General features: G+C 41.6%; 1 protein-coding gene across 1 annotated transcript in view; it reads left to right on the top strand.

The window, feature by feature from the left end:
- Nucleotides 1–7987: 7987 nt before the first annotated feature.
- Nucleotides 7988–24051, top strand: part of Cc2d2b (coiled-coil and C2 domain containing 2B) — an 83282-nt gene continuing 67218 nt past the window's right edge. Inside the window, exons 1-5 of the mRNA XM_041662077.1 lie at nt 7988–8029; nt 12850–12907; nt 13833–13897; nt 14590–14655; nt 21121–21204. Coding sequence (XP_041518011.1) covers nt 7988–8029; nt 12850–12907; nt 13833–13897; nt 14590–14655; nt 21121–21204 — 315 coding nt within the window. The remainder of the gene's footprint in view (nt 8030–12849; nt 12908–13832; nt 13898–14589; nt 14656–21120; nt 21205–24051) is intronic.

Below are 24051 nucleotides of genomic sequence, written 5' to 3'. Positions count from 1 at the left end.
CAGAAAACAGCTGCAGACTGCATTCATTGACTACTGCGGTTTGGGTGGCTGCCCATCCACCTCCCCGTCCGCCCACCTCCCCGCCCACCTCCCCGCCCACCTGCCCGCCCGCCTGCCCACCTGTACAGATGCTGGCTTTCTAAATCTTTGCCAAGAAGTTCAAACTTTTATGTGAAATCTGCTCTCTAGCTGGAGCAGTGTAAAAACAACAGCAAGGAACTAAAGCCACAGTTCTACACGTGACGTTAGGCTACTGGGCTGAAATATCTCCTGGAATGCTAAGCATCTCCTCACTTCCTCCCCTCTGATGGAAAACACTCTTTAGCCTTGAAAATATTTAGGATTCCTCAACTTCTGTACTATAAACTCTCTAGTAGGAGATCTCAAGTCCTGTACTACGTTGACTTAGTTATTTGGACAATATATTTAACACTTAAGTATAATAATAATACATCATAGTATGCATACACATAGGGATTTTCTTAAAAATCCTAGAAGTTAAGTGTCCTTAAAGTACGTCATATTCCATAATACTTGCCACATGCAGACATAGCCTGTTTAGTCCAAGATGTCAGTATTTAAGGAAAGCGTTCTTGACTCTGCTTCAAGACTCTGCTGTTGGGCTTAGATATGGCTCAGCCCTTAAAGGCTAGGCTCATGACCAAAGAGACAAGAATTTCTGTCATTGCTTCTAAAGTGTTATACCAGATGAGCCCTCGATAACAAAGATGAGACAACCCCAGGGATTTTATTTGGAATGAGAATTTGGCCAAATAATTTTGAGGCTTAGACACTTTAAACAGTGAATAGTTTATTTTTTGTTTAGTTATTTATTTATTGTCCAGATAATGTGGCAAATGGAACTTCTGAGTTCATTTCCTCGTGCTCCAGGGTCCCTATCTAACCTGTTACCTTTGCAGCGTTTCTATACCTCCCTTTCCTCAAGTGTGGGACCGTCTAGTTTTAAGGCCCTGCTACATGTCTCTAGAATCGCAGACCAAGCATTCAATGGGGCGAGCAAGGAAAGCACCTCATCAAATGTCATGTTGAAATGGTGGGGCACACGGCACTGTGCTGAGCCCCAGTAGCAAGCGCCCAACTTTGCAGGGTTTATTTGGACCATTATTTTAACAAGGAGAAGGCACATGGGGTGGAGGTATACTGTTATTTGTGTATTTATTGCCTGATTGGTACACTTACAGTGCAGGTGCACTCAGAGGCCACAGTCTCACGATGGTTGGCTTTCTCTATCACACTCCAGTTTATTTACTGAGGAATTGGCCTCTCCTGGAACCCAGAACTTGCCCCAGGGATTCCCACCTCTGCCTCCACACTTTCCTGGCAATCCGAACTTCACTAAACTCAGACCAAATGTTTTATGTGCTGAGCCATCTCCCCAGCCCAATAATTAACTAAATTGTTAATTTTGTTTGTTTGTTTTGTTTTTTGTTTTTCGAGACAGGGTTTCTCTGTGACTTTGGAGCCTATCATGGAACTAGCCCTTGTAGACATTGCTGGCCTCCAACTCACAGAGGTCTGTCTACCTCTGCCTCCTGAGTGCTGGGATTAAAGGCATGTGGCACCACCGCCTGGCAAATTATTAATTTAATTAATATTAATTTAACATTAATTAAGTAATTATAATTATTTAATTTAGAAATTTATTTCATTATTATTTTAATTATGTGTGTATGTGTGTAGGGGAATACATGTATGTGTGAGTTCAGTGCTACTGAGGCCAGAAGAGGGTGCCAGACACCGTGGAGCCAGAGTTACTGGTGATTGTGGGCTGCCCAATTGGGTGCTGTGAACTGGGAACCTTTGCAAGAGTGATAAGTGTCTTTAACCACTAAACTATCTCTCCAGCACTCAGCCCAAGACTTAAAAGATAATAAATTTGTGACATAAATTGCAAACTCTGAAAATGAAAAATCGCTTGAATTGAAATCTGTAGGCATAGGTCATATTCAGGTCACCTGAAATGAATGCACCCACACCCTGCGCCTGCGCTCCGCAGGTGTGGCTCTCGAGCCTCACCCCCACTCCACCCCCCCCCCAGGAGGAGCACGAGAGGCTGACGACACTGGGGGCGCACGGGGAGATCGCGTGCTTGGAGGCGGAGCTGAGACCCAGTGGCTGGAGAGTGAAGGGCAGCGCAGAGAATACTCCCTAAGACAGGGAACCCGCAACGCGCATGCTCTTGGGCCGTGGGCGTTGGTATCTGCTCGTGATCTGCTTTCACTTCCTAGGCACGTGGGAAGAGCAGTGTCTGTCAGGTGAATGTCCTGTTGTCCTTTAAGGTCCCCACGCTGGTCTCTGAACATACTGGGGATGGAGCCTTGCGCTGTGCGGAATCTTGGGGCTGGGATAACACGGAACCGTGCCACCAGCCAGCCATCCCCATGAGGAATAGGGCTGGAAGCTTGTGTGTTCCTCAGCTTCGAGGTCAGTGTGCGATTTGGATTATTAAATTCAGGTCAGAAAACTATTTCCTGAGTGGAGGAAGGGGATCGGCTGCAGTTGAACTCTCTGCTGGTATAGACATTAAGATAACACCTTAGAATCAGCGGAAATATTAGCTTCAAAGGTAGAAAGTAAGGGACAACAAAAGGCGGGTACGAGAGCCAGAAAAAGTCCCCAGAAGACTGTAGAATAAGAATTAGGCCTAGTGGTGATGGCACACGCCTTCAATCCCAGCCTTCGGGAGGCAGAGACAGGCAGATCTCTGTGAATTTGAGGCCAACCTGGTTCCAGGACAGACTCAAAAGCTACGCAGGGAAAACCTGTCTTGGAAAAGAAAGAAAGAAAGAAAGAAAGAAAGGAGGGTAGGAGGGAGGGAGGGAGGGAGGGAGGGAGGAAGGGAGGAAGGGAGGAAGGGAGGGAGGAAGCACTAAGTTCATTGAAACAGGTTGCAAAACTCAAAGGAAAGGGATGTCAGGGAAAATAAATACTAGTCTTGTCCCAGCGTTTAAGTGGCAAGTGTGGCCCCAGGGCCTCTGGGTTGGCGTTCTCCGACTGAGACTAAATGAAGACCTACAAATGGCGGCCTTTCAGGCTAGTATCTAAACAGTGTAGGACTCCCACCAGCTTACTGGACCTAGTGGGTGTGTTTGCGCTGTAAATTAGATAGTTCTGATCAATTTCCAGATAGGAAAATTCCATTGCCGTGGATATATTAAATATGAACCTGCAATCTATGGCAGTTTATGTCACCTGTTTCCATATTTGTTTCAGCTTTTTTCAGCACACCTTCCTCATGGAGGTGAAATCTTGTCACACAGGAGCAGGCTGTGATTCCCCACTTGGGCTTGAGAGCACAGGGGAACTTAGCTTTGACGCTTTCCAAAGACACCAATTTCCAGTTCAGGTTTCTTTTCAGACCATATATTCCTTCGATCCTCCTGCCCCAGCCTCTCCTATGCTAGGATTTTAGGCATGCATCACCAGGCTGAGCCTGGGCCATGATTCCCACTTACATCATTGAAAGAAAATCCCAATTAATGAAAAGATGGGAAATTTTGAACATGTCTGGCAGTAGAGTATCCGAGGGTCATGATGTTTTTTATAGACTATGGCTGGTGGGATGCTTTTGTTAAAGTCTGACTTTTCTGTACCTACTACTAAAGGGTAGCTGATGCTGTGTGTCTAGTGGATTTTAATTTGGAGAAAATGCTGCCCACTGTTTCAGTTCTCGCTGGAATTTTTTTGGCACAGCATCCTAACTCAACTCAAAGAAGTCTAGAAGAACCTGATTTAAGAAACACAGCTTTTTAAAACCTTCCTGCTGTGTTACCGTAGATTGGCTGAGGTAAAGAGAAAACCACACAGGACTGAAGTGCTTTAAGTGTGGGAAGAGGGGACATTAATACATTTAAAAAGAGGTGCAATAAGAGCCCAGGGAGAAACGCATTGCTGGAAGCATTCTCAGCCACCGAGCCATCTCTCCCATCCCAGCGTCCAAGGGTTTCTGAACGACAAGCAGGAGGCAGAACCTTTTACTAGTAAAATTGCCACCTTCAGCTACAAGAACTTCTGCCTTTAATTCTTGTGCTTTGATTATGAACTTGTAGGGCATCTGATACAGAAATTGATAACCCTCAGGTTTCCTCAGCCTTTAGAAAGAGCTTTAAATGCAAAAATTAACAACAATATTCGAAAGAGGTCGGCCTTTGCCCGCAGCCAGTTTTTAAAGAGAGAATGCCAAGCACTGCTGAGGGAGATTTTAATCCGGCAAATGCTAGTCTCATCTAGTGCTGCAGTTTTCTCCAGTGTCTTCTTGATAACTGTTTATTTATCTTATATCCTTTATGAAATAAAACAGGCAAAGAATACCTTCAGATTTGCAGAAAAAAAATGGTTCAATGTTTTGTTTTCTGTTTTATTTAATAAATCAGTAAAGTTTTATTATGTAGAGGATGTGTGACTGCTGATGTTTCCTGTAATTTGCACATGCATCAGAAAGTCAAGTATTTGAAGCTTTTGTTTGTTTGTTTCTTTGTTTTTTTCCAAGACAGGATCTCTTTGTAGCTTTGGAGCCAGTCCTGGAACTCGCTCTGTAGACCAGCTGGCCTCGAACTCACAGAGATCTGCCTGCCTCTGCCTCCCAAGTGCTGGGATTAAAAGTGTGTGCTACCACTGCCTGGCTGAAGTTCATTTTATTGTGTGTTTTTGGGGTTTTGAAACAGGGTCTTCCTATATAGACCACAAGGCCAATTAGGATCCTCCTCCTTGAATGCTAGGGTTATGGGTGCACTATCATGCTGGGCTTGGGGTTCATCTTAGAAGGTCTTGAAGAATGGGAAGAATTGGTAAATTAGAAGTTGGTTTTTTTTTTTTGCCATCCTATTCCTAGTGTGTCTAACTTTGGCTCATCAGCCGTGAGAATCTTAAGTGGCCTTAAGCCAGTCATTGAACTGTCCTATCTACTAATTAAGAAAACAAAACAAAGCCCTTGGTACCTTAGACTTGACTCTTCTCTATTCCAAATCTGTTCAGTACTTTTCCATCCCGTCCAGATCTCCTCCCTGAGTATCTCATATGCATCTGTCTCTGCTCCATTCCCACGTCATTTCTAAGTTTGGTTCTCTAGCATTGCCTTCTTTTTTAAATGACAGCCACCATTCATCATTTTTTAAAAATCATTCTTTTACATATATAGGTGTTTTGCCTTATTTATGCATGTGCACCACTTGCATGCAGTGCTTGTGGAGGCCAACAGATCCCCAGGAACTGGAGTTACAGAGGGTTGTGAGCTGCCATCTGGGTACTGAGAATCGAACCTGGGTCCTCTGCAAAAGCTAGGACTTTTAACCTTTGAGTCATCTCTCCAGATCCTCTGATATTTCTTATTAGGACTATTAAAAGTGTTCTGCCTCTGTGAAATACATCTATATTTAATCAAAAATTTTCCACTCGTATTGTTGCCATGTAAATACATTCCTAGGTATTAAGAAATTTTAAAAGTTGATATGAGTGGGGGGGCACGTACCTTTAATCCCAGTATTCAGGAGGCAGAGGCAGCCGGATCTCTGTGAGTTCAAGGCCGGCCCAGTCTACAGAGTAAGTTCCAGGCCAGCCAAGGCTACACAGAAGAACCATGTCTGGGGAGGAAAGAAAAAAAAGGGGGACACACACAGAGAAACCCTGTCTCGAAAAACCAAAAAAAAAAAAAAAGGAAAACAATTTGATATGATAATTTTTCCATCATATTAGGATATATTTAAAACATATTTAGTTTCAGGACTCAGGAAGCAGAGACAAGTGAGTCTCTGTAAATTTGAGGCCAGTCTGCTCTATACAGTGAGTTCTTCCAGGACAGCCAGGGCTGTTTCCAAACAAAACAAAACAAAAACCAAACAAACAAAAAACTATCGTATATGTTACTTTAATATGTATCCTGTGTAGTCTCCTGTTGAAAAACTTTCTAACTTAGGTCTGGAGAGATGGCTCAGAGGTTAAGAATACTGGCTGCTCTTCCAGAGGTCCTGAGTTCAATTCCCAGCAACCATATGGGGGCTCACAACCATCTGTAATGAGATCTGGTGCCCTCTATAGAAAAGACTTTCTAATTTATCTCTAAATTGTTCCATTATGTTCCTTGGGTTTTCAATGTGTGCACATCTGTCATTCATAAGCGATGATAATCTTACCTTCCCCTCCCAAGAACAGTAACTCTTGCATGTCTTAGGACATTAAGCAATATTTCTTTCTTTTTTTCTTTTTTTCACACTGGAAGTTGTTTTAGTTATTATGCAAAGTAATGGGTTTCCTTATGATATTTTCATACACACATCCTTGTATTTTCACATACCTACCCCATTACTACCATTACCCCATTGTCTGACCCCGCCCCCTCGCCCCAAAGAGTCTCCTTCCTTCCCTTTTCTGCTTTTTAAACATTTCTTAGATTTTTGAGGCCGAGTTTCATTGTGTTGTCTTGACTGGCTGTAATTTGCCATGTAGACAGGACTGACCTTAAGTACATAGAGATTCACAGTCTTCTGTCTCCAGAGCACTGATGTTAAAGACCTACAGCACCATGCCCTACCCTTTCTACTTTCATGCAATGTCTTTCTCTGTGTGTGCGCGTGCGTGTGTGCACACATGTGCATGTGCGTGTGTTAGAAAATGTGTCATTTGTCTTTCTTTTTCCCTTCATTATTCTCTCTTGATCCTGACAGTTTTCATTTGATAGCTTTCTTCTCCCTCAATATCCCTGTTCATTTTCATATCATAAGTAGATTGATTCTGCATATGAGAGAACATATCTTTCAGAGTCTGGGTTATTTTGCTTAGTATCATAATCTTCAGTTCCAGTAATTTTTCCCCTGAGAGAGATAATTTTATTTTTCTTTATGACTACATAAAATTCTATTGGATGGTTGGATGGATAGATGGATACAGAGATATGTCACATTATTTATCCATCTGTTGATGGACATTGATGGTCCATATGTTGGGTATTGTGAATAGTGCTACAGTAAATGGATGTGAACATATCTCTGTTAATATGCCAGCTTATATTCCTTTGGACACAACCCAAGAGTGGCCTTTTTGTGTGACACTCTTCCTGGTGAAATGTGATTTTTATCTCAGATAGGGAATTGATGACAGACCAAAGTAAGGATACCAGCAATATCTAACTTAGTGAGCCAATGAATTTCTGGGGTACTTACAGGCTCAAAATGACTCGAATGCAGGTGCATCACCAAAAGTTCACCCCCAAATGGGTAACATCTCATGAAAGCTGGAAACCTGGAGCATACTGTACAACTTGTTAGACAAGTTGGAGGGTACCTCTCTGCAGTCCTTATACTTACATAAGCCTGAAAGGTGTCAGGGAGCTAGTGCTTCTGCTAAGTTTCAGGGACTTCCTAAAGTTTTCCAGTTGCCTAAATCCAAAGTTTTAATGAGCTTCCATGCAAGGTGGAGTATTTAACTTCCCTTTAAAACATTGTGTGCTTTAAGGGGCTTCCTTCCAAGATATAAAGTTTTATCAGAGAATATTGCTACACGTCAGGCATTTACTGAAATTTCTACTAAAGAATAAAAAAATGTTAAGTATTACATATATAATATATACTATATATGTTACATATATATAATGTTAAGTATTACATATATTGAGAGAAAAATGACAATATTTTTCATCTTGTTTTTTGTGTCTTTTTGTACTTTCAAATGCCATTTCTTTTGTTTTTAATGTGTATGTGCATGTTGCTTGCATGTGTGTCTTATGGACCATGTGCATACATTGCCAGGGAGGATAGAACGGGGTCCTGGATGCCCTGAGACTGGAGTTATAGGCAGTTGTGAGCTGCCGTGTGGGTGCTGGGAAATCAAACCTTGGTCCTGTGGAAGAACAGCTAGTACTCTTGACCATTGAGCCATCTCTCCAGCGTGTTTTCAATCCTGTCACAATAGTCTGGTTTTAATAACATAGTTTCTCATTCTTACTTATTTAGAAAGTGAAAATAAAAGAGTCATCATGAAAAAGATCTCAAAGAGAAGAGAAGAGATTTTTAAAAAGGTAAAGTATTAATGGGATTTTGAGGGCTTTTTAAAAAACAAGTTTTGTAGCATTTTACCAAGAGGAATGTTTTCCTAAAAACAGTGTTCATTTGCATTCAGTTGCTTTTGTGGTATCTTGTTATACATTATGATCCTTAAATAGTTTGCAAACAGTTTGAATATAATAGCACTGGAGAGAAAATGGGTTTATAGAGGTCATTAAAAGCATCTCCTGCTTCCTCCCAGGCAGTGGAATTCATCTTATGAGTTCATCTACTGGGGGTCATTTCTTACCTATCATGTATAATGTACAGCAATAAGCATAAATGTGCAAGAATCTTTGGTTTTGGTTTTGTGTTTTGAGACAAGGTGTTTGTCACCCTGATGTTCTGGAACTCTCTTTTGTAGAACAGGTTGGCCTTGAATTTACAGAGATCCCCCTGCCTCTGCCTCCTGAGTGTTGTGATTATAAGTGTGTGCCACCATGGCTGGCTGCAAATACCCTTGATATGTTGACTTGAGTCTATGCCTAGGAATAGTATAGCTGAATTGTATTATCGTTGCAGCTTCAGTTTTTCTGAAGAGGCTGCATACTGTTTTCCTAGTGACAGCCCCAGTTTAGATTCCCACCAGTGCATGTATGAGTTCCTCTTTCTTCACATGCTCACAGCCCAAATTCATGTTTGTTCTCTTCATGATGGCCATTCTGACAGGAATGAGATAGAATCTCACACCAGTTTTAATTTACATTTCCCTGGTGGCTGAGAGTTTTGAGCACCTTTCCAGATATTGATAGGCCACTCACGTTGCTTCTTTTGAGAGCTGTTTAGTACACTGTCTTGGTTAGGTTTCTTATTGCTGTGACGAGACAGCATGACCATGTCAAATCTTATAAAGAAAACATTTAGTTGAGGTGGCTCGTTTACAGTTTTAGAGGTTCAGTGTAATGGATTAGTTAAAATGCTGTGGATCTCGGACGGCTACAGCAGCAGAAACGCTGCAGGTCCCCGAGTGGCAACATTGGGCTGTGGGTCCCGAGAGCACCCAGTCCTAGGCAGGTACTGGTACAGTTCCCCGAGTGACTGCAGGAGGCCACAAGGAAAAACAGACAGACAGATGGGAACACCATAAGACCATGCCACAGGTCTCTGTCCCAGGCAGCAGGTGAGAGTCAGAGACATGGATAGGCACGCCATGCAGAGTGAGGCTATGTATTTATTTAGTGGGTTATGGAAGAAAATGGGAGAAAAGAGAGAAGCGGGGGGGGGGGGGGGGGGGGAGAAGTGGAGAGAAGCAGAAGCTGCCTCTTCGAGAGGGAGACAGAAAAGGAAGAGACTCAGGCTGCAAACAGGAAGGAAGATCTGCCTGCCTCAGTGCACAGGAGGGGGAGTGGGCGTGGCTTATCTCTTAAAGGGACAGAACAGCTCATTATATTCAGTCCATTATCATCAGGATGGGGAGCATGGCAGCATGCAGGCAGACATGGTGCAGGAGCTTAGAGTCCTAAGTCTTGACTCCAGAGGTAACAGGAAGTTGACTATCACTGAGGGAAGCTTGAGCAAAAGAGACCTCACAGCCCGCTCCCACAGTGACACACTTCCTCCAACAAGGCCACACCTCTTAATAGTGCCACTCCCTTTGGAGGGCCATTTTCCTTCACGTCTCCACAGGCACTAAGCCTCTTGGTGGGATGACTGGGGGTGGTGTTTCTTTTTTGCAGTTCTTCACAGCCTCTAAGCTGTCTCCTTCTCCTGCCAGTTGTTTTCTTTGCAGTATAGCAGCTTTTGCATTTAACACAATCCCATTTGCCAATTATGATCCTTTTCTTTCCTGACGGAGTCCTTTTCAGAGTCTCTGCCTATGCTCACATCTTGAAATGTTTGTTCATGTTTTTTCAAAAAGCCAATCAATTTGTCTAGCAGTTTATTTTTTTATTATTTATTTATTTATTTATTTTGGTTTTTCGAGATAGGGTTTCTTTGCAGCTTTGGAGCCTGTCCTGGAACTAGCTCTTGTAGACCAGGCTGGTCTCGAACTCACAGAGATCCACCTGCCTCTGCCTCCCGAGTGCTGGGATTAAAGGTGTGCGTGTCTAGCAGTTTAAAAGTTACATTAAAGTCTTTGATCCACTCGGGGTTGATTTTTGTACAAGAGAGGAGATGTGAATTGTCCTATACATGGACATAGTTTTCCCAGCATCATTGGTTGAAGATGTCTTTCTTGCAATGTATGTTTTGACACCTTTTTCAAAAATTGGGCAACTCTAGCTGTATGGGTTTATACGTGAGTCCTGAGTCCACACAGGGAGACTAAGGAGACTGGGTTCTGACGTCAGCCAAGGTAGTAGCAGTTGTGACAGCAGCCAGGGCAGACGTCACCAGCAAGGAGAGAAGCAAAAGCTGTGACTTTGGACCATCTCATCTTGTTCCTGGGCTGCTGCTGGGAGGTACCACTCACTTTTGAGAAGATTCTTCCCCTCAGTTAATCCTTCCGGAAAACACCCTCAAAGACGTGCCCAACAGGTGTGTCTCCTTCTTAATCTCAGTTTCCTTCAAGTTGACAGCCAAGATTAACCACTGGGGAGGGCTTATCAGGCTGGCTTATTTTTCCAAAGAATCAACTCCTTTTGTGATTGATTCTACATGTTGTTCTTTTAGTCTTCATTTTATTAATTTCTGGCTTGTTTCCCTAAGACCTTGAAGTAAGTCATCATATTTTTTATTTGGGAATTCTCGTTGTAAAAGCCTTTGTACCTGTAACTCTTTCTTAGTCATCTCCTAGAGCAATGGTTCTCGACCTGTGGGTCATGACCCCTTAGGGTCAAATGGACCCTTCACAGGGGTCTCCTAAGGCCATCAGAAACCATAGATATTTATATTATAATTCATAACAGTAGCAAAATTACAGTGATGAAGTAGCAACACAAGTAATTTTATGGTTCTGGTCACCATAACAGGAGGAATTGTATTAAAGGGTCGCAGCACTAGGAAGGTTGAGAACCTCTGCCTAGGGCTTTGGATAAGTTGCACTTTTATTTTCCTTTGACTTTTGGAACTTTTACGTTTCTTCCTCGATTTATTCAAGGATGCACTATTTCTTCGAGAGACAGTTCAGTCTCCAAGAGTTTGTAATTTCTAGGATTTCAGCTGCTGTCAATCTCAAGTTTCATTCTATGACTTGATACAAGAAATCACTTTGATCCTTTTGAATCTGCTAAGGCTTTATCGAGCTAAAAACAACTAAATGGCTGAAAATCAAAAGCAGTAATTAAAACTCCAAATATAAGGTAAAAACAAGCAACAAAGTAGAAGATATTCCTGACAGCATTTCCTCTAGTCGGGATGCATGCTGCTCCCTCCTTCCCTCGGCTGTCTGTTAATGCTAGCTTTGTAGATGGGAGGAGGGGTGCCGGTCTCCTTAATCCAAACAAGTTAGGTCAGAACGCCCTCCCCGCTGAGGAATGTTTGACAAAATTGTTGGAAATTAAAGCTAGATCTCCCTCGACCAATCTCTTGCCAAGGTCGGTGTTCTGGCGTCACTTCCAGGTCACTATAGTGGTGTCTTTAGCTGTCGTGACGATGGCGTTGGTGGCTAGTGAGAACGGACATATCAGCTCATGGTGACATCATCCAGGAGTTTTAACTGTGATACAGGAATCACTGGCAGATTTTGAAAAGTCCATTGATTAGATTCTTGTTATATTAATTTTTTCAAACCACGATCATGTTGATAGCCTCCTTTGATTTTCAACATGAGTCCAATCTTAATTTTTTTATTACGTTTACGTGTGTGTGTGTGTGTGTGTGTGTGTGTGTATCGATGCATACATACTCATGCCATAGAACACCTGTGGAGGTTGGAGGACAATTGTGGGTATTAGAGCTCTCGTTCTATCATGTGGGTCCCAGGGATAGAATTCAGGTCGCCAGCACTGGTGACCAGCACCTTCACCCACTGAGCCATCTCACCAGCTCCCGAATTCGTGTTTTTAATGTCATGTAATTGTGAAGCTAATAAACATCTTTTTACTTTTCCCCACTCCAGCTTCACACTGTTTTGGTCAGCAGGTACAACTGCTTTTTCAAGAGTATGTAATAAATTATAAGATATATAATAATATATCTCAAAATTAAAGTTTAAAGCCAGCTCTCACTCCGTACCACCACAGTGTGAGAACAGTTGCTTTAGGAGATTGAACTTTGAGAAACTACAAATCTTAACACACTGAACTTTGAATGATGACACTCAGTTTCTCCTACCGTTAGGCAGCTGGAATGGTTTCTGATGTTTGGGAGGGAAGTTAGAGCTAAGGACACATATTTGAGAGGCCATGGAGTATACCACCTAAGCCTCTAGTACACTTTCTGCAACGGGGAACATTGTGGCCACTGAAGATACTAGGGAGAAAGTAGTTAAGAATAGAAGGCAACGTAGTTTTCAGAAGGAAGATGTGTGTGTGTCAGACACTATGGAGAAATCCTCAAGCCGTGACACTGGTGTAACGCTGGGTTTTTTAAGTACTTTTGTATGTGTGTAATTTAATCAGACTTTTACAGAAGAAACATGAGGCTGGCAGTATGTAAGCACAAAGAGCTAAGTCTCTGTCAGATTTTATCATTTAAAGTTTTTCTGATATTACAGGTAATGGTTACTTAATTTTAGGATCAATCATATATAAAGAACTCATATAGGTTACTAAAAAAGATTCAAGTTTGAGTAGATGAAGAATATGAATTGATTATCTTACAGGAGATGATGTCTGGAAGGTTGATTGACATCATAAGAAAGCTGTTCAATAACTGCCAGATGCCGTCTAACCTTCCCTGCTTTCCCCAGCAGATGTCAGGAGCAGCGTACAGCGGTACAGAAGAAATGATGGACAGGCATCTCTCAAAAGGTTCTCCATAAGCGTGCCACACTCTAACAGCCTTGACTTTTAGTTTTAAAGACATAAATGATCGTTCCCACTCTAGAGCTTCAGGATTCTAGAGTGTAAACATAAACTAGACTTCTAGCTCAAGGAACTAGCTAGAAACTGAACTCCATGCTCCATTCATCCATACATCGTTAGCTGTATACGTGGAGGATTTGCTGGTGTCTGAGGCTGGGTTAGATCTTAATATGTGTGGGTGCAGAAGACCTCCTGTGACTTAGCTCTATTCCTACCCCCATTCCTACTTGCACAGCTTACAAGTGCTCAAGAGGAAGGGGAGGAAAAGTGAACTGCAAGGGAACATGACCAATTCATCTTCCCTTTTTCTTTACATTGTATTCAGAAGTGTACACCATTGTCTTTCTCAGAATATCCTATTAGCAGTAGAAAGTAACAAATGGCTTGGTGTGCATACACTTCCTTTCAGAATCCATTCTTCCATAATAATGATGATGATAATAATAATAATAACCTTATGTATCTTCAACATTGGTTCATACCTCAGAGCATTCTATATGGAATAGAAGTGTTCTCAAGGGATTTTTTTTTTCTATCAAGGAAACCCCAAAGGTTCTTTGTCTGAGCTGTTTTATGTTTTGCTTGTATACAAAAAAGGACTCTGGCTGATATGTGAAGAAGCAAAAGAAGGTGACGAAGGGAAAGTTACCAAAAAATACAATCTACCACAGATAAAACTGTTCCCCGTGAGAAAGGGCAAGAGACACAGGGTTCTGAGTGCTTGTGGGACCCTGGCCTTTTCTTCCTGCTCATCAGGATGGTTAGGCACAGGTGCAAAGATGTGCAATGAGTACTTTTGCTCTTACCACTGATTAATTGTAATAAAATCATGTGAACTCTATGTAACATTCGTGTCTTGATTTAGATGCAGAAGTAAATCGAAACATAACAGAGACACTGAGAGGCAAAGTAAGAGAAAAACTAAAAAATGCTAAGGTAATGCTTTTAATTGCTTTCTCCTGTTTTTAGAATGACCGTTTTTAGGGGAACATGGGTTATAATAAACCTTATTTTTAATGTCTTAGTTAGGGTTTCTATTGCTGTGACAAAAACGCCATGAACAAAAAGCAAGTTTGGGAAGAAGGAGTTTATTTGGCTTACACATCCACATCACTGTTCCTCATCTAAGGAAGTCAGGATATGAACTCAAGCAGGGCAGGAACCTGGAGGCAGGAGCTAATGCAGAGGCCATAAAGGGGTTCTGCTTATTGTCCTGCTCTCCATGGCTTGCTCAGCCTGCTTTCTTATAGAACACAGGACCACAGATCCAGGGATAGCATCCCCCACACTGGACTCCCCCCGCCCTCACTAATTAAGAAAATGCCTTACAGCTGGATCATATGGAGGCATTTTCTCAGTTGCGGTTCCCTCCTTTCAGATAACTCTAGCTTATGTTGAGTTAACATAAGACCAGTCAGCACACACCCACTGTGATTTTTAAACCTAAACCAAGAGAAGTCATTCTGGTCATAGTAATTACATATGACATTTCAGTAAATAAATGTTTACATGTATATATACATAAACACACTTTAGAAAAACAGTGAGGGATTCTTATTTTTATTCATTTTGGGCCGAAGACTTACATGGTCTCCTATGCTTATTTTTTGTAAAATTTTGTGTTTCAGATCAGTCAAGGTGAAAAGTCCTCAGCTCAGCTGTTCACTGATACAAAGATTCATCAATGGTCTAAGGTGAATAACTGTTTTTGAAAAATGCTTTTTAAAAAAAAAAAAAAACAAAAACGTCTTTATGGAGGTGTATTTTACACAACAAAAAAATTGTCCGTTTTTAGCATGCAATGCAAAATCTTTTAGTTAAACTATAGACCTGTGTGATCAACACCACAACCCAGTTTTAGGCCATCTGTATTGTCCCATAAAAGAACCCCCATGCCCACCTGCAATCACTCTTCCCAAATGGCATTACTTCTTGTCCTGATCCATTATATAAGATGTTATTAAAAGATAAACGTAAGCACGTTAACATTTCACAGAATTTTCTTGAGCAGATGGCAACTCATGAACTGGGCAGCTCCAGATGGCAAGGGGTTAGGGACCCACTGGGGGCACATGAAGGGAAAGTGGTCATGGGAAGCCTGAAGAAGCAAGGCAGAAAGGGGGGCAGTGGCGCCCAGACGTGTGGACAGCCTAAACCCACTTAAAAAACCTGAGAAGGCTTAAAAATAAGGGAGCGAGAGTTTAACACAGATTTTTGTTGTTTGTTGGTGGTGTGCTGTAGAGAGATTTCCTGATTCGGCAACAGTAGCAGAAAAAATGCTGTGTCATTTTAAAGAGCGACTTCCTGGGGCTGTGCCGCCATTGCGATCTCTGTCTGGCTCCTGCGTGAGACAGAGCTTTTGAATAGAGCATTTGGAATAAAGTGCTACGATTTGTTTGATGGCAACTAGACTCGCTGTGTTCTCAGGTCTGCTCTGCTTGTTAGAGGCAAGCAAGCGCCTCATCTAAGAGAGGCTTCCTGACTCAGCTTTAGCTGCAAAAGCCTGCAGCTCATTAAGAGGTCCTGCCACGAAACACTTAAACGGTGTTGAAGAGAAGCTGAACGCATGCTTTTCAGTTTTCAGCCTTAGCAGGAAAAAAGCTGCGCCGTTTAAAAATGCCGGCTTTCTGGGCTGTCCTGCCAGGACAAACTCTGACTCTTACGCAGGCGGTTTGTGCGGTTTGCAAACACAGGCTGCTGAAGCTCGCTTGCTGGCTACAGCCAGTACCTCAGCCATGAGGCTGGAAAGCTAAGGAATGGGCTGGATCCAGCCGGCAAAGCCACGCCTTTAATCCTACTGATATTGCTTGGTATATTCAAGACTCATGTGGTCAGAAAAAGAGAGATATACAGTAAAGAGAGATTCAAGGAAAATTTCTAAGTGCTTTACAGTGTGTTAAAAATATATACAAACTAAAAGTTAAAGTTCTTAAAAGTAAAAAATAAAAGAAAGAGAGTAGTTGGGTGTGGTAGTACACACCTTTAATCCCAACACTTGGGAGGCAGAGGGAGATTGACCTCTGTGACTTCAAGGTGTGATGGCTCACGCCTTTAATCCCACTGCCTAGAAGGCAGAGACAGAAGGATCTCTGAGAGTTCAAGGACAGCCTGGTCTACAGAGTTATTCCAGGTCAAAGATATACGCTCAAAAAGCAAAAAGTTAAAAGTAAAAATAAATGAAATAGAGGTTAAAATAAAGTGCACAAAGATGGAAAATACACAGAGAATCTTGATACTGTATGCTATTATGCTCTGTTTGAATTGTTTGAATGCTGAGGAAGGAGCAACAGCTGCTAAAAGATATTTGTTTATAAATGCTGCTGAACTAATCCAACATAGATATTTTGAAAATGCCTTGACTTTGAAATTTGGATCTAAGGACATGATGCTTTGGAAAGGAGTTTCTTATTTTGTTTTCACAGAGGATGAGACCCTGTTCATTTCTTCTATTCCGATATGGTATGATGGACCATGCCCTCCTGAAGGGTTGCTGTGAACATCTTCAGAAAATTGCTTCGCTCAACTGCCAACTGAGATGAAACTAGCACACAGGTTATACCGTGAAAGACCTAATTAACGACGCCCCCATTCAGCAGGAAGCAGTTTGGAGAGAAAAAACTGCGCCCATGTTCCCAAATATGGTTTATAAATGTTCTTTTACATTTAAAGGGGGATATGATATAGATATGAATAATTTACATTAGTATAGATTTTGCTTTATTGATAGAGATTTAAGGTCAATTTTGTTATATATATAAGTGTTTCTGATTTTGATTAAGGTATTGTGATTGTGTAGTTCATTTAAATATGTACTGTATAATTAGGAAATATAGGTTGTTAATGGATAATCATCGATAATAGTAAAGCTTGTAGTCATATTAGTTAGATTTTCTAGATGTGCGTAGATATATTTTAGATAGACATTCTTCATGTCTTTCAAAGATTACAGAATAGGACATTTAATGTTTTAATAACTGAGGACTTTTCATGACAATGAGACACTCTGCTCCTGGCAGCACCAATCTACTTCAAGAGGAAGATGGGCATCGAAGAGGCTCGTTATGGAGTTTTGATAGCCATTTGGGCAAGAAACTGCTCTTGCCTGGACTATTGCATAAACTGGACACAGAGAACCCACAGAGAGAGGACCACTGAACTTGCCTAAGGTGAGATGATCTTTCGGGGTTCCTGATTCATTTTGAAAGAGTCTGCGAGACATTCTGCAGGACACAACAGATAGTGACTGAACTGACTTTGAATTTTCCTACTTTATGGAAATGTCTGCTGGATACCATGGGCCTGAAGGCTGATGATGGATGCCCCAACGTACAGAGGAACTTTGGGTGACTGTCCAGGCAGCGAGATGTCTTTATCATTTCTAGAGTTTGAAGTTTCTTAGTTCTTGTTTACTTAGGTAATATATCTTTCTGGAGTCTTTGATGGAGTTAAGAATAGTTAGTTATAGTTTTCCTTAGTTATGATAAAGATTATTGTAACTTTTACTTGATAACTGTTTTGTTATATGTAATTTTGCTATGTTAAAGCCTTTTTTTTTGTTTAAACCGAAAAAGGGGAAATGATGGAGGAAGGTCATTGGCTAATAAAGGCACTGCCCTGGCCCATTTTATTGGTTAGAGGATAGGTGGGAGGAGTAAACAGAACAGAACGCTGGGAGGAAGAGGAAGTGAGCTCAGAGACTCGACAGCTCTGCTCTCTGGAGCAGAGACACCATGCTCCCCTCTCCAGATGCAATAGCTCTGCTCTCTGAGACACACATGATGAAGCTCCGACCCAGGATGGACGTAGGCTAGAATCTCCCTGGTAAGCCACCTTGTGGGCTACATAGATTATTAGAAATGGGCTAGTCCAGGTGCGAGAGTTAGCCTAGAAGAGGCTAGATAGAAATGGGTCAAGCAGTGTTTAAATGAATACAATTTGTGTGTAATTATTTCGGGGCATAAGCTAGAACTAGCCATGTGGGCAGCCGGGTGCGGGGACGCAGCCCCGCTGCTCCTATTACAACAGGGCAGTGACTGTAATGTCCCTGGTAACCACTCAGCTGTCAGCTTGTGACTGAAAACTAAGCTTTTCAGAGCAGATTCAATAATCTATCGTTTTATCCTGTCATATCTATATCCCCCCTTTTCTTTTCAAAACAAGAACCTTGAATCTAATTTCCTTCGTTTAGCTTTTTTCATGACCATTATCCATAACAACTTGTAACCGACACACTAAACAAAGACATGCATCATAATCATTTAATGGGAATGTGGGCATAGTTTTCTAGGATACTTCCTGCTGATTGGGGGTGTTGATAATCTTATGGGAACCCAAAGAAAATTTAGGGTTATGATCAAGTCCTGACTGGAGTATTCTGTGAGCCTGGATCATCTCAGCCAGCAGTCTTGAAGCTGTTCTGGATGTAGAACTCAGAGGAAACTGCAACAGAGGTTCTCTAAAACTTTGGATCACCTAGGCCATCTGCTCCTATTGGATATTTTTCAGGGGTCTTTCTTGATTAACCCCTGTTTTTCTTAACCCAGAATGAATCCACAGCCTCTCATTTCCTGAGGGGACAAAAGTAAACCCTCTTCTCCAAAGTAACATATATTTTGACTTAAATTTTAAAGTCAAGGCATTTTCAAAATATATAGGTTGGATCAATCCAACAGCATTTATAATCAAATGTCTTTTAGCAGCTGTTGCTCCTTCCTCAGTGGTCAAACAACTCAAAGACAACACAATAACATACAGTATCCAGACTTTCTGTGTATTTTCCATCTTTACATGGCTTTTAAAAAAAAAAACCTCTTATTTATTTTATTTTTTTTTTTACTTTTTTTTTTTGTTTTGTTTTTCGAGACAGGGTTTTTTTTTTTTTACTTTTTTTTAAAGACAGGATTTCTCTTTGTATCTTTGGCTGTCCTGGAACTCACTCTGTAGATCAGACTGGCCTTGAACTCACAGAGATCTGCCTGCTTCTGCCTCTACCTCTGCTTACCAAGTTTTGGGATTAAATCTACATCTTTGGCAGCTGGGTCCACCCTGTTCCTTAATTTTTTGAGTCTAGCTTCATGTTGGAGGTGCTGGTGGGAGCCATATTTTTTGTTACAACCCTGTGGCGTGTGAAGCCTGTTCAGATGAGGAAGCTAAGATGGGATAGATGGGAGATGGGTTCAGTTTTTCTCTGACCCAGCTGGCTAGGGTTAGAGCTGGCTCTGGCCTGTGGCAGTGGCTAAAAACCTCAAGAAAACGGTTTTTATTTTATTTTATTTTTTGTGAATTCATACCCCCACATTGGGCACCAAGTAAAGCACGATTAATAAAAACCCAGAGATAGATATTAAAGAGCCAGTAGCTGGCTGCCTTGCCTTTCTGGACTTCAGGTTAAACCCCAATATCTGTCTCTGAGTTTTTATTAATCATGCTTCAATAATAATAAAATAAAAATATAATAAAATAAGAATTTCCACACTCAATACAAGTTTATGTGTTCAGGAAACTGGTGATAAGCAGAGACAATGGGACAGTTTGTGGGAGCAAGTGGAGGCTAAATTCTAGATAGAAGCCGGGCGGTGGTGGCGCACGCCTTTAATCCCAGCACTCGGTAGGCAGAGGCAGGCGGATCTCTGTGAGTTTGAGGCCAGCCTGGTCTACAAGAGCTAGTTCCAGGACAGGAACCAAAAGCTACAGAGAAACCCTGTCTCGAAAAATAAAAAAATAAAATATTAAAAAAAATAAAAAATAAAAATAAAAAAATAAATAAATTCTAGATATAAACAAAATACAAGGTAAATTTCCGCATTTCATGTGCTTTTAAATTCTTTGATTTCTAGTGTGACTTTTTTCATGGAATTGAGTCCCTCTAACTGATGTGGGAGTGTCATATATCAATCTGTTGATTTCATTGGTTAAGTAATAAACAAACTGCTTGGGCTCGTAGCTTAGAACATAGGTGGGTGGAGTAAACAGAACAGAATGCTGGAAGGAAGAGGAAGTGAGGTAAGACGCCTCAGACAGAGACGCCATGCTCCGCTCTCCTGGACAGAGGCGATTCAGCTCTGACCCAGGATGGACGTAGGCTAGAATCTTCTCGGTAAGCGCACCTTGGGGTGCAACACAGATGATTAGAGATGGGCTAAATTAATAGGTGAGAATTAGCCTAGAAGAGGCTAGATAGAAATGGGCCAAGCAGTGTTTAAAAGAATACAGTTTCCGTGTAATTATTTCGGGTAAAGCTAGCCGTGGGGGCGGCCGGGTGCCGGGGACGCAGCCCCGCTGCTCTTACTACAACAGAGTCTAACCTTCTCTTAAGGCAATAAATATGCATGAGAAAGAAGTGGTATGATTTGTATTCCAAAGGATCTGAATTTGGAGCATGGACAAAAGAGGATTTATTTATGAATTAGGTCTGTAACTAAGGATATGCCACTCAATATTGTCGGAATAGGATGGCATGTGGGTGTGTGAGCATATGTCATTAGAACACGTGAAAATTGGAGCATTGACATGGAGCAGCCTTTCGATTAAACTGTGAAATAATCCTCTAACTATTCGGGTCAGCATGAGAGGGTAGAGAAGGGGATTTTGGCTTTAACCTATTTTGGTTCTTACTATAGTTACCAAAACACTTAAAAAAGCAAAGAGGTAAAGGTAAGTTATGAATCACAGCTAAGTGGTGTGAACCGATAAAATAGCTGCTCTGTTGGTCCATGTTTTCTACTAATGATGCGGGATATCCTTTTATATATGTGTTGTTTTTATGGGTTAATGCATAAAGCTGCTCCGGCCTATGGCAGGCTGGAAGAGATACATAGAGTAGGCAGAGTCAAAGAGACGCCATGTAGCTGCTGAAAGAAACAGACACCAGAACCTTAGGTAAGCCACAGCCTCGTGGCGATACACAGATTAATAAAAATGGGTTAATTTAAGTTGTAAGAGTTAGTTATTAAGAAGCCCGAACCATTGGCCAAGCAGTGTTGTAATCAGTAGAGTTCCTGTGTGATTATTCAGGTCTGGGTGGCTGGGAACATAGGAGCAGTCTCTATTTATATACTAAGCTGCCATCTGCCCTATTAGGGAAGTGTTTCTCACCTTGAATGTAGACAATGCATGTATCCATTTCACTAAACACTTGTCTGATGCTGTTTAACCCCCAGACTGAAGTCTTGCTGGATGAAGGTCTCTCATTTTTTATCCTGAGTGGGGAAGAAGACTCAGTCGTGAGGCGATCTGCTCAGCAGGTTAAATTTGTTTTTCTATTTTACATCCTTACTCTCCCCCAAACCAGCAATTTATTAAAGGCATAGGATGACAGAGCTGGACAGGAGATGGATCCATTTATAATGAGTCTTTCTCTGTCCCACCAGCCAGCTTCCAAATAACAACACAGAGATTTCTTATTAGTTATGAAAGCTCAGTCTTAGTTTAGGCTTGTTTCTAACTTTATTTATTTATTATTTATATTTATTTATATTATATTTATAATATTTATTCATATTTATTATATATTTATATTTATTTATTATAACTTAAATCATTTCTATTAATCTATGTGCTTCCATGTGGCCCATGGCTTTTACTTCTCATTCCTCATGCCCTGCTTCCTCTGCGTCCAGCTGGCAACTCCCCTTTTCTTCTTCCCAGAGCTCTTTTTGTCTGGAATTCCCACCTATATCTCCTGCCTAGCTATTGGCCATTTAGCTTTTTGTTAAACCAATCACAGTGGCATCTTTACACAGTGTAATCAAATATCTCACAACATCCCCCACCCCTCTCGTGTGTGTGTGTGTGTGTGTGTGTGTGTGTGTGTGTGTGTGTGTGTGTACTGTGTTTTGTTTTGGGACAGGGTCTTTCCCTGTAACCCAGGTTGGCCTGGAGCTCTGAACCCTCCTACTTAGCCTCCTGAGTGTTAAGATTGCAGGCATGCACCCTCACCTTGGAAGGTCCTGTCTTTTCTTCATGTTGTATCCTTCACTACCTTTGGGTGTCTGATGGAAGATACTGAGCCTGAAAGTCGTATCTAAAATAATAGTCCCAGCCCACCCAGCCCTTCCCCCGATTTGTTTTTCTCCATAAGTCTTAGTACTGCCCAATGTAGATGTTGTCATCTATTTATTTGCTTCCTGGAACATATTAGGTACTCAACCAATATTTGAATATAAAAAAGATATTTTTCAGTCCTTCCAAGATCTTAAATACTAAGCCAGCTGACCTTCCAGCATCTTAAGATATAGGCTAAGGGGTAGTATTTTCTGGGAAAGGAGAAACTTCTGTCCCTGCTCATCTCATTCAGCAGAGTACAGGAGCCAGGTGCACTTTTCTTCTCATAGAGCAAGTATGAAAGAAGCCAGCAAAGGGTGGGGCCATGGGCCTGGCTGGGCATGCTGGCGTCCAGGTTAGAAGAATGGGGTTATCTTGGAAACCTGATGGAAGGCCGTGGGAAGCCACCATTCCTGTCAGAGAAGAAATCTACTTTTCAGGAGGCCAAATTTGAGTATGACCCCTTCCTGCTGAGAGAAAGGTGGGTGGTCCAACCTAATCCATGCTCTCAGGGTGAAGTCTGTGGATGCTCTCAGCGGGTTCTGTTCATTACCCCACAGCCAGGGACGGGCTCTCAGAGGGTTCTGTTCATCTCTCCACAGCCAGGGAGGGATGCTCCTTGGAGACAGTCAAGGACAGCGTCTCCTCTTGTCACACAGTGCTCACATGTCCATCTACGTTTGGATCTTCTGAGCTTAGACTCCCTGTCACCCAGCAGCTGACATCACGAGGAGTGTTCTGCTATGAGCGGCACACTGAAGACCAGGGAGGTGATGATCTGGGACAGCAGGTGGATTGGACTAAGTGAGAAAGAGTTAGAAATATAGGGCTTATTGAGTTAAGATTGTAGCCTGACCCAAGCTGAAAACAAAGACAGGTTATATGAGACTCTCGAAGATGCCTGTAGACCAGGGGCCATCATCAGGGTCCACACTGGAGAGCCCACTGTACTCAGACATCAGGATTGAGAACGCTGGCTGTGCCCCCAGTGGTGCAGAGGAACACTGGCATGGAAACACCAGCTGGGGCAGAGAACCCTTCTTAGCTGGTGGTAAGAATATTTAAGGAGCTCCTCTGTGTGGAGATCCTCGGCAAAAAAAAAAAAAAAAAAAAAAAATCTTGCTTCTGCTTGTTGGTATCATACCTTGTTTGAATTCTAAAGACCTTCCTCAAAGATATCCAGATATAAAATATTTCTGTGATTTCAAAAAAAAAGGTAGGAAGTGGGGAATGATGGTAGACAAGCCTGGGTGATGGTTAACTGTCCTTCATGTTGATGCTGGGAGGGGAAATGAGGTATAAAGTTGAGAGAAAAACAACAAAACTGTGACTGAAAGATGTCATCAGAAACCCAGTTCATCGTTAATGAAAAGAGAAGTTGCTGAGTCCCCAACTCCAACATACTTTCAAAAATTTGTTAGGGTTGATCAAAGACCAGGTAAGGGTCTGTAGTCACAAGACTTCCGTGAGCCAGGGGTGCTAGACCACACTTTGGATGCATATGCAGCTCAGCAGCTGTTGGAAGGACCAAAGCAGAGATATCATGTTTTATTTTAGGCCAGTGTGAACTACACAGTGAGTTCTGGACTACCAGAGCAACATCCTGAATCTCTATCTCAAAAAACAAGCAAACAAAAATAAAAAATGATTCTGTGGTTCTATTTTATTACTTACCCTAAATGTACATTTTCAGAATTGAAAGTTTTTTAATTGGATGGTATTTTCTTCAATATGTAAAGATTTTACATTACATAGTCACCTGAAACAAGTGAATTATTAATTTTTTGTGAGTAGACCCGTACTTATGACCATGATAGAAAGATGTTTATCAAAATAATATATCTATTTCTTCCTATGCTCAGATTTTAAACAACTTTTATAAATAATCCTATTTTATAATTTCACAGTAACCACTTTGCCATGAATTTCTTCCTTTCCTCTATTGTTTTCTCTTGAATACGTTATAGAAAATAGTCTATCTATGCCACATCTTTTTAAGTAATGTGTCTTGGGAGTGGAGAAAACCAAAAGGGAAGAGTGTTGTTTTT

The sequence above is a fragment of the Microtus oregoni genome, unplaced genomic scaffold (genome assembly GCF_018167655.1).
Source record: "Microtus oregoni isolate MIOR12 unplaced genomic scaffold, Mior012 000012F_ref0000307, whole genome shotgun sequence".
In the NCBI taxonomy this organism is placed as follows: domain Eukaryota; kingdom Metazoa; phylum Chordata; class Mammalia; order Rodentia; family Cricetidae; genus Microtus; species Microtus oregoni.
This window is presented reverse-complemented; position numbering and strand designations above follow the sequence as displayed.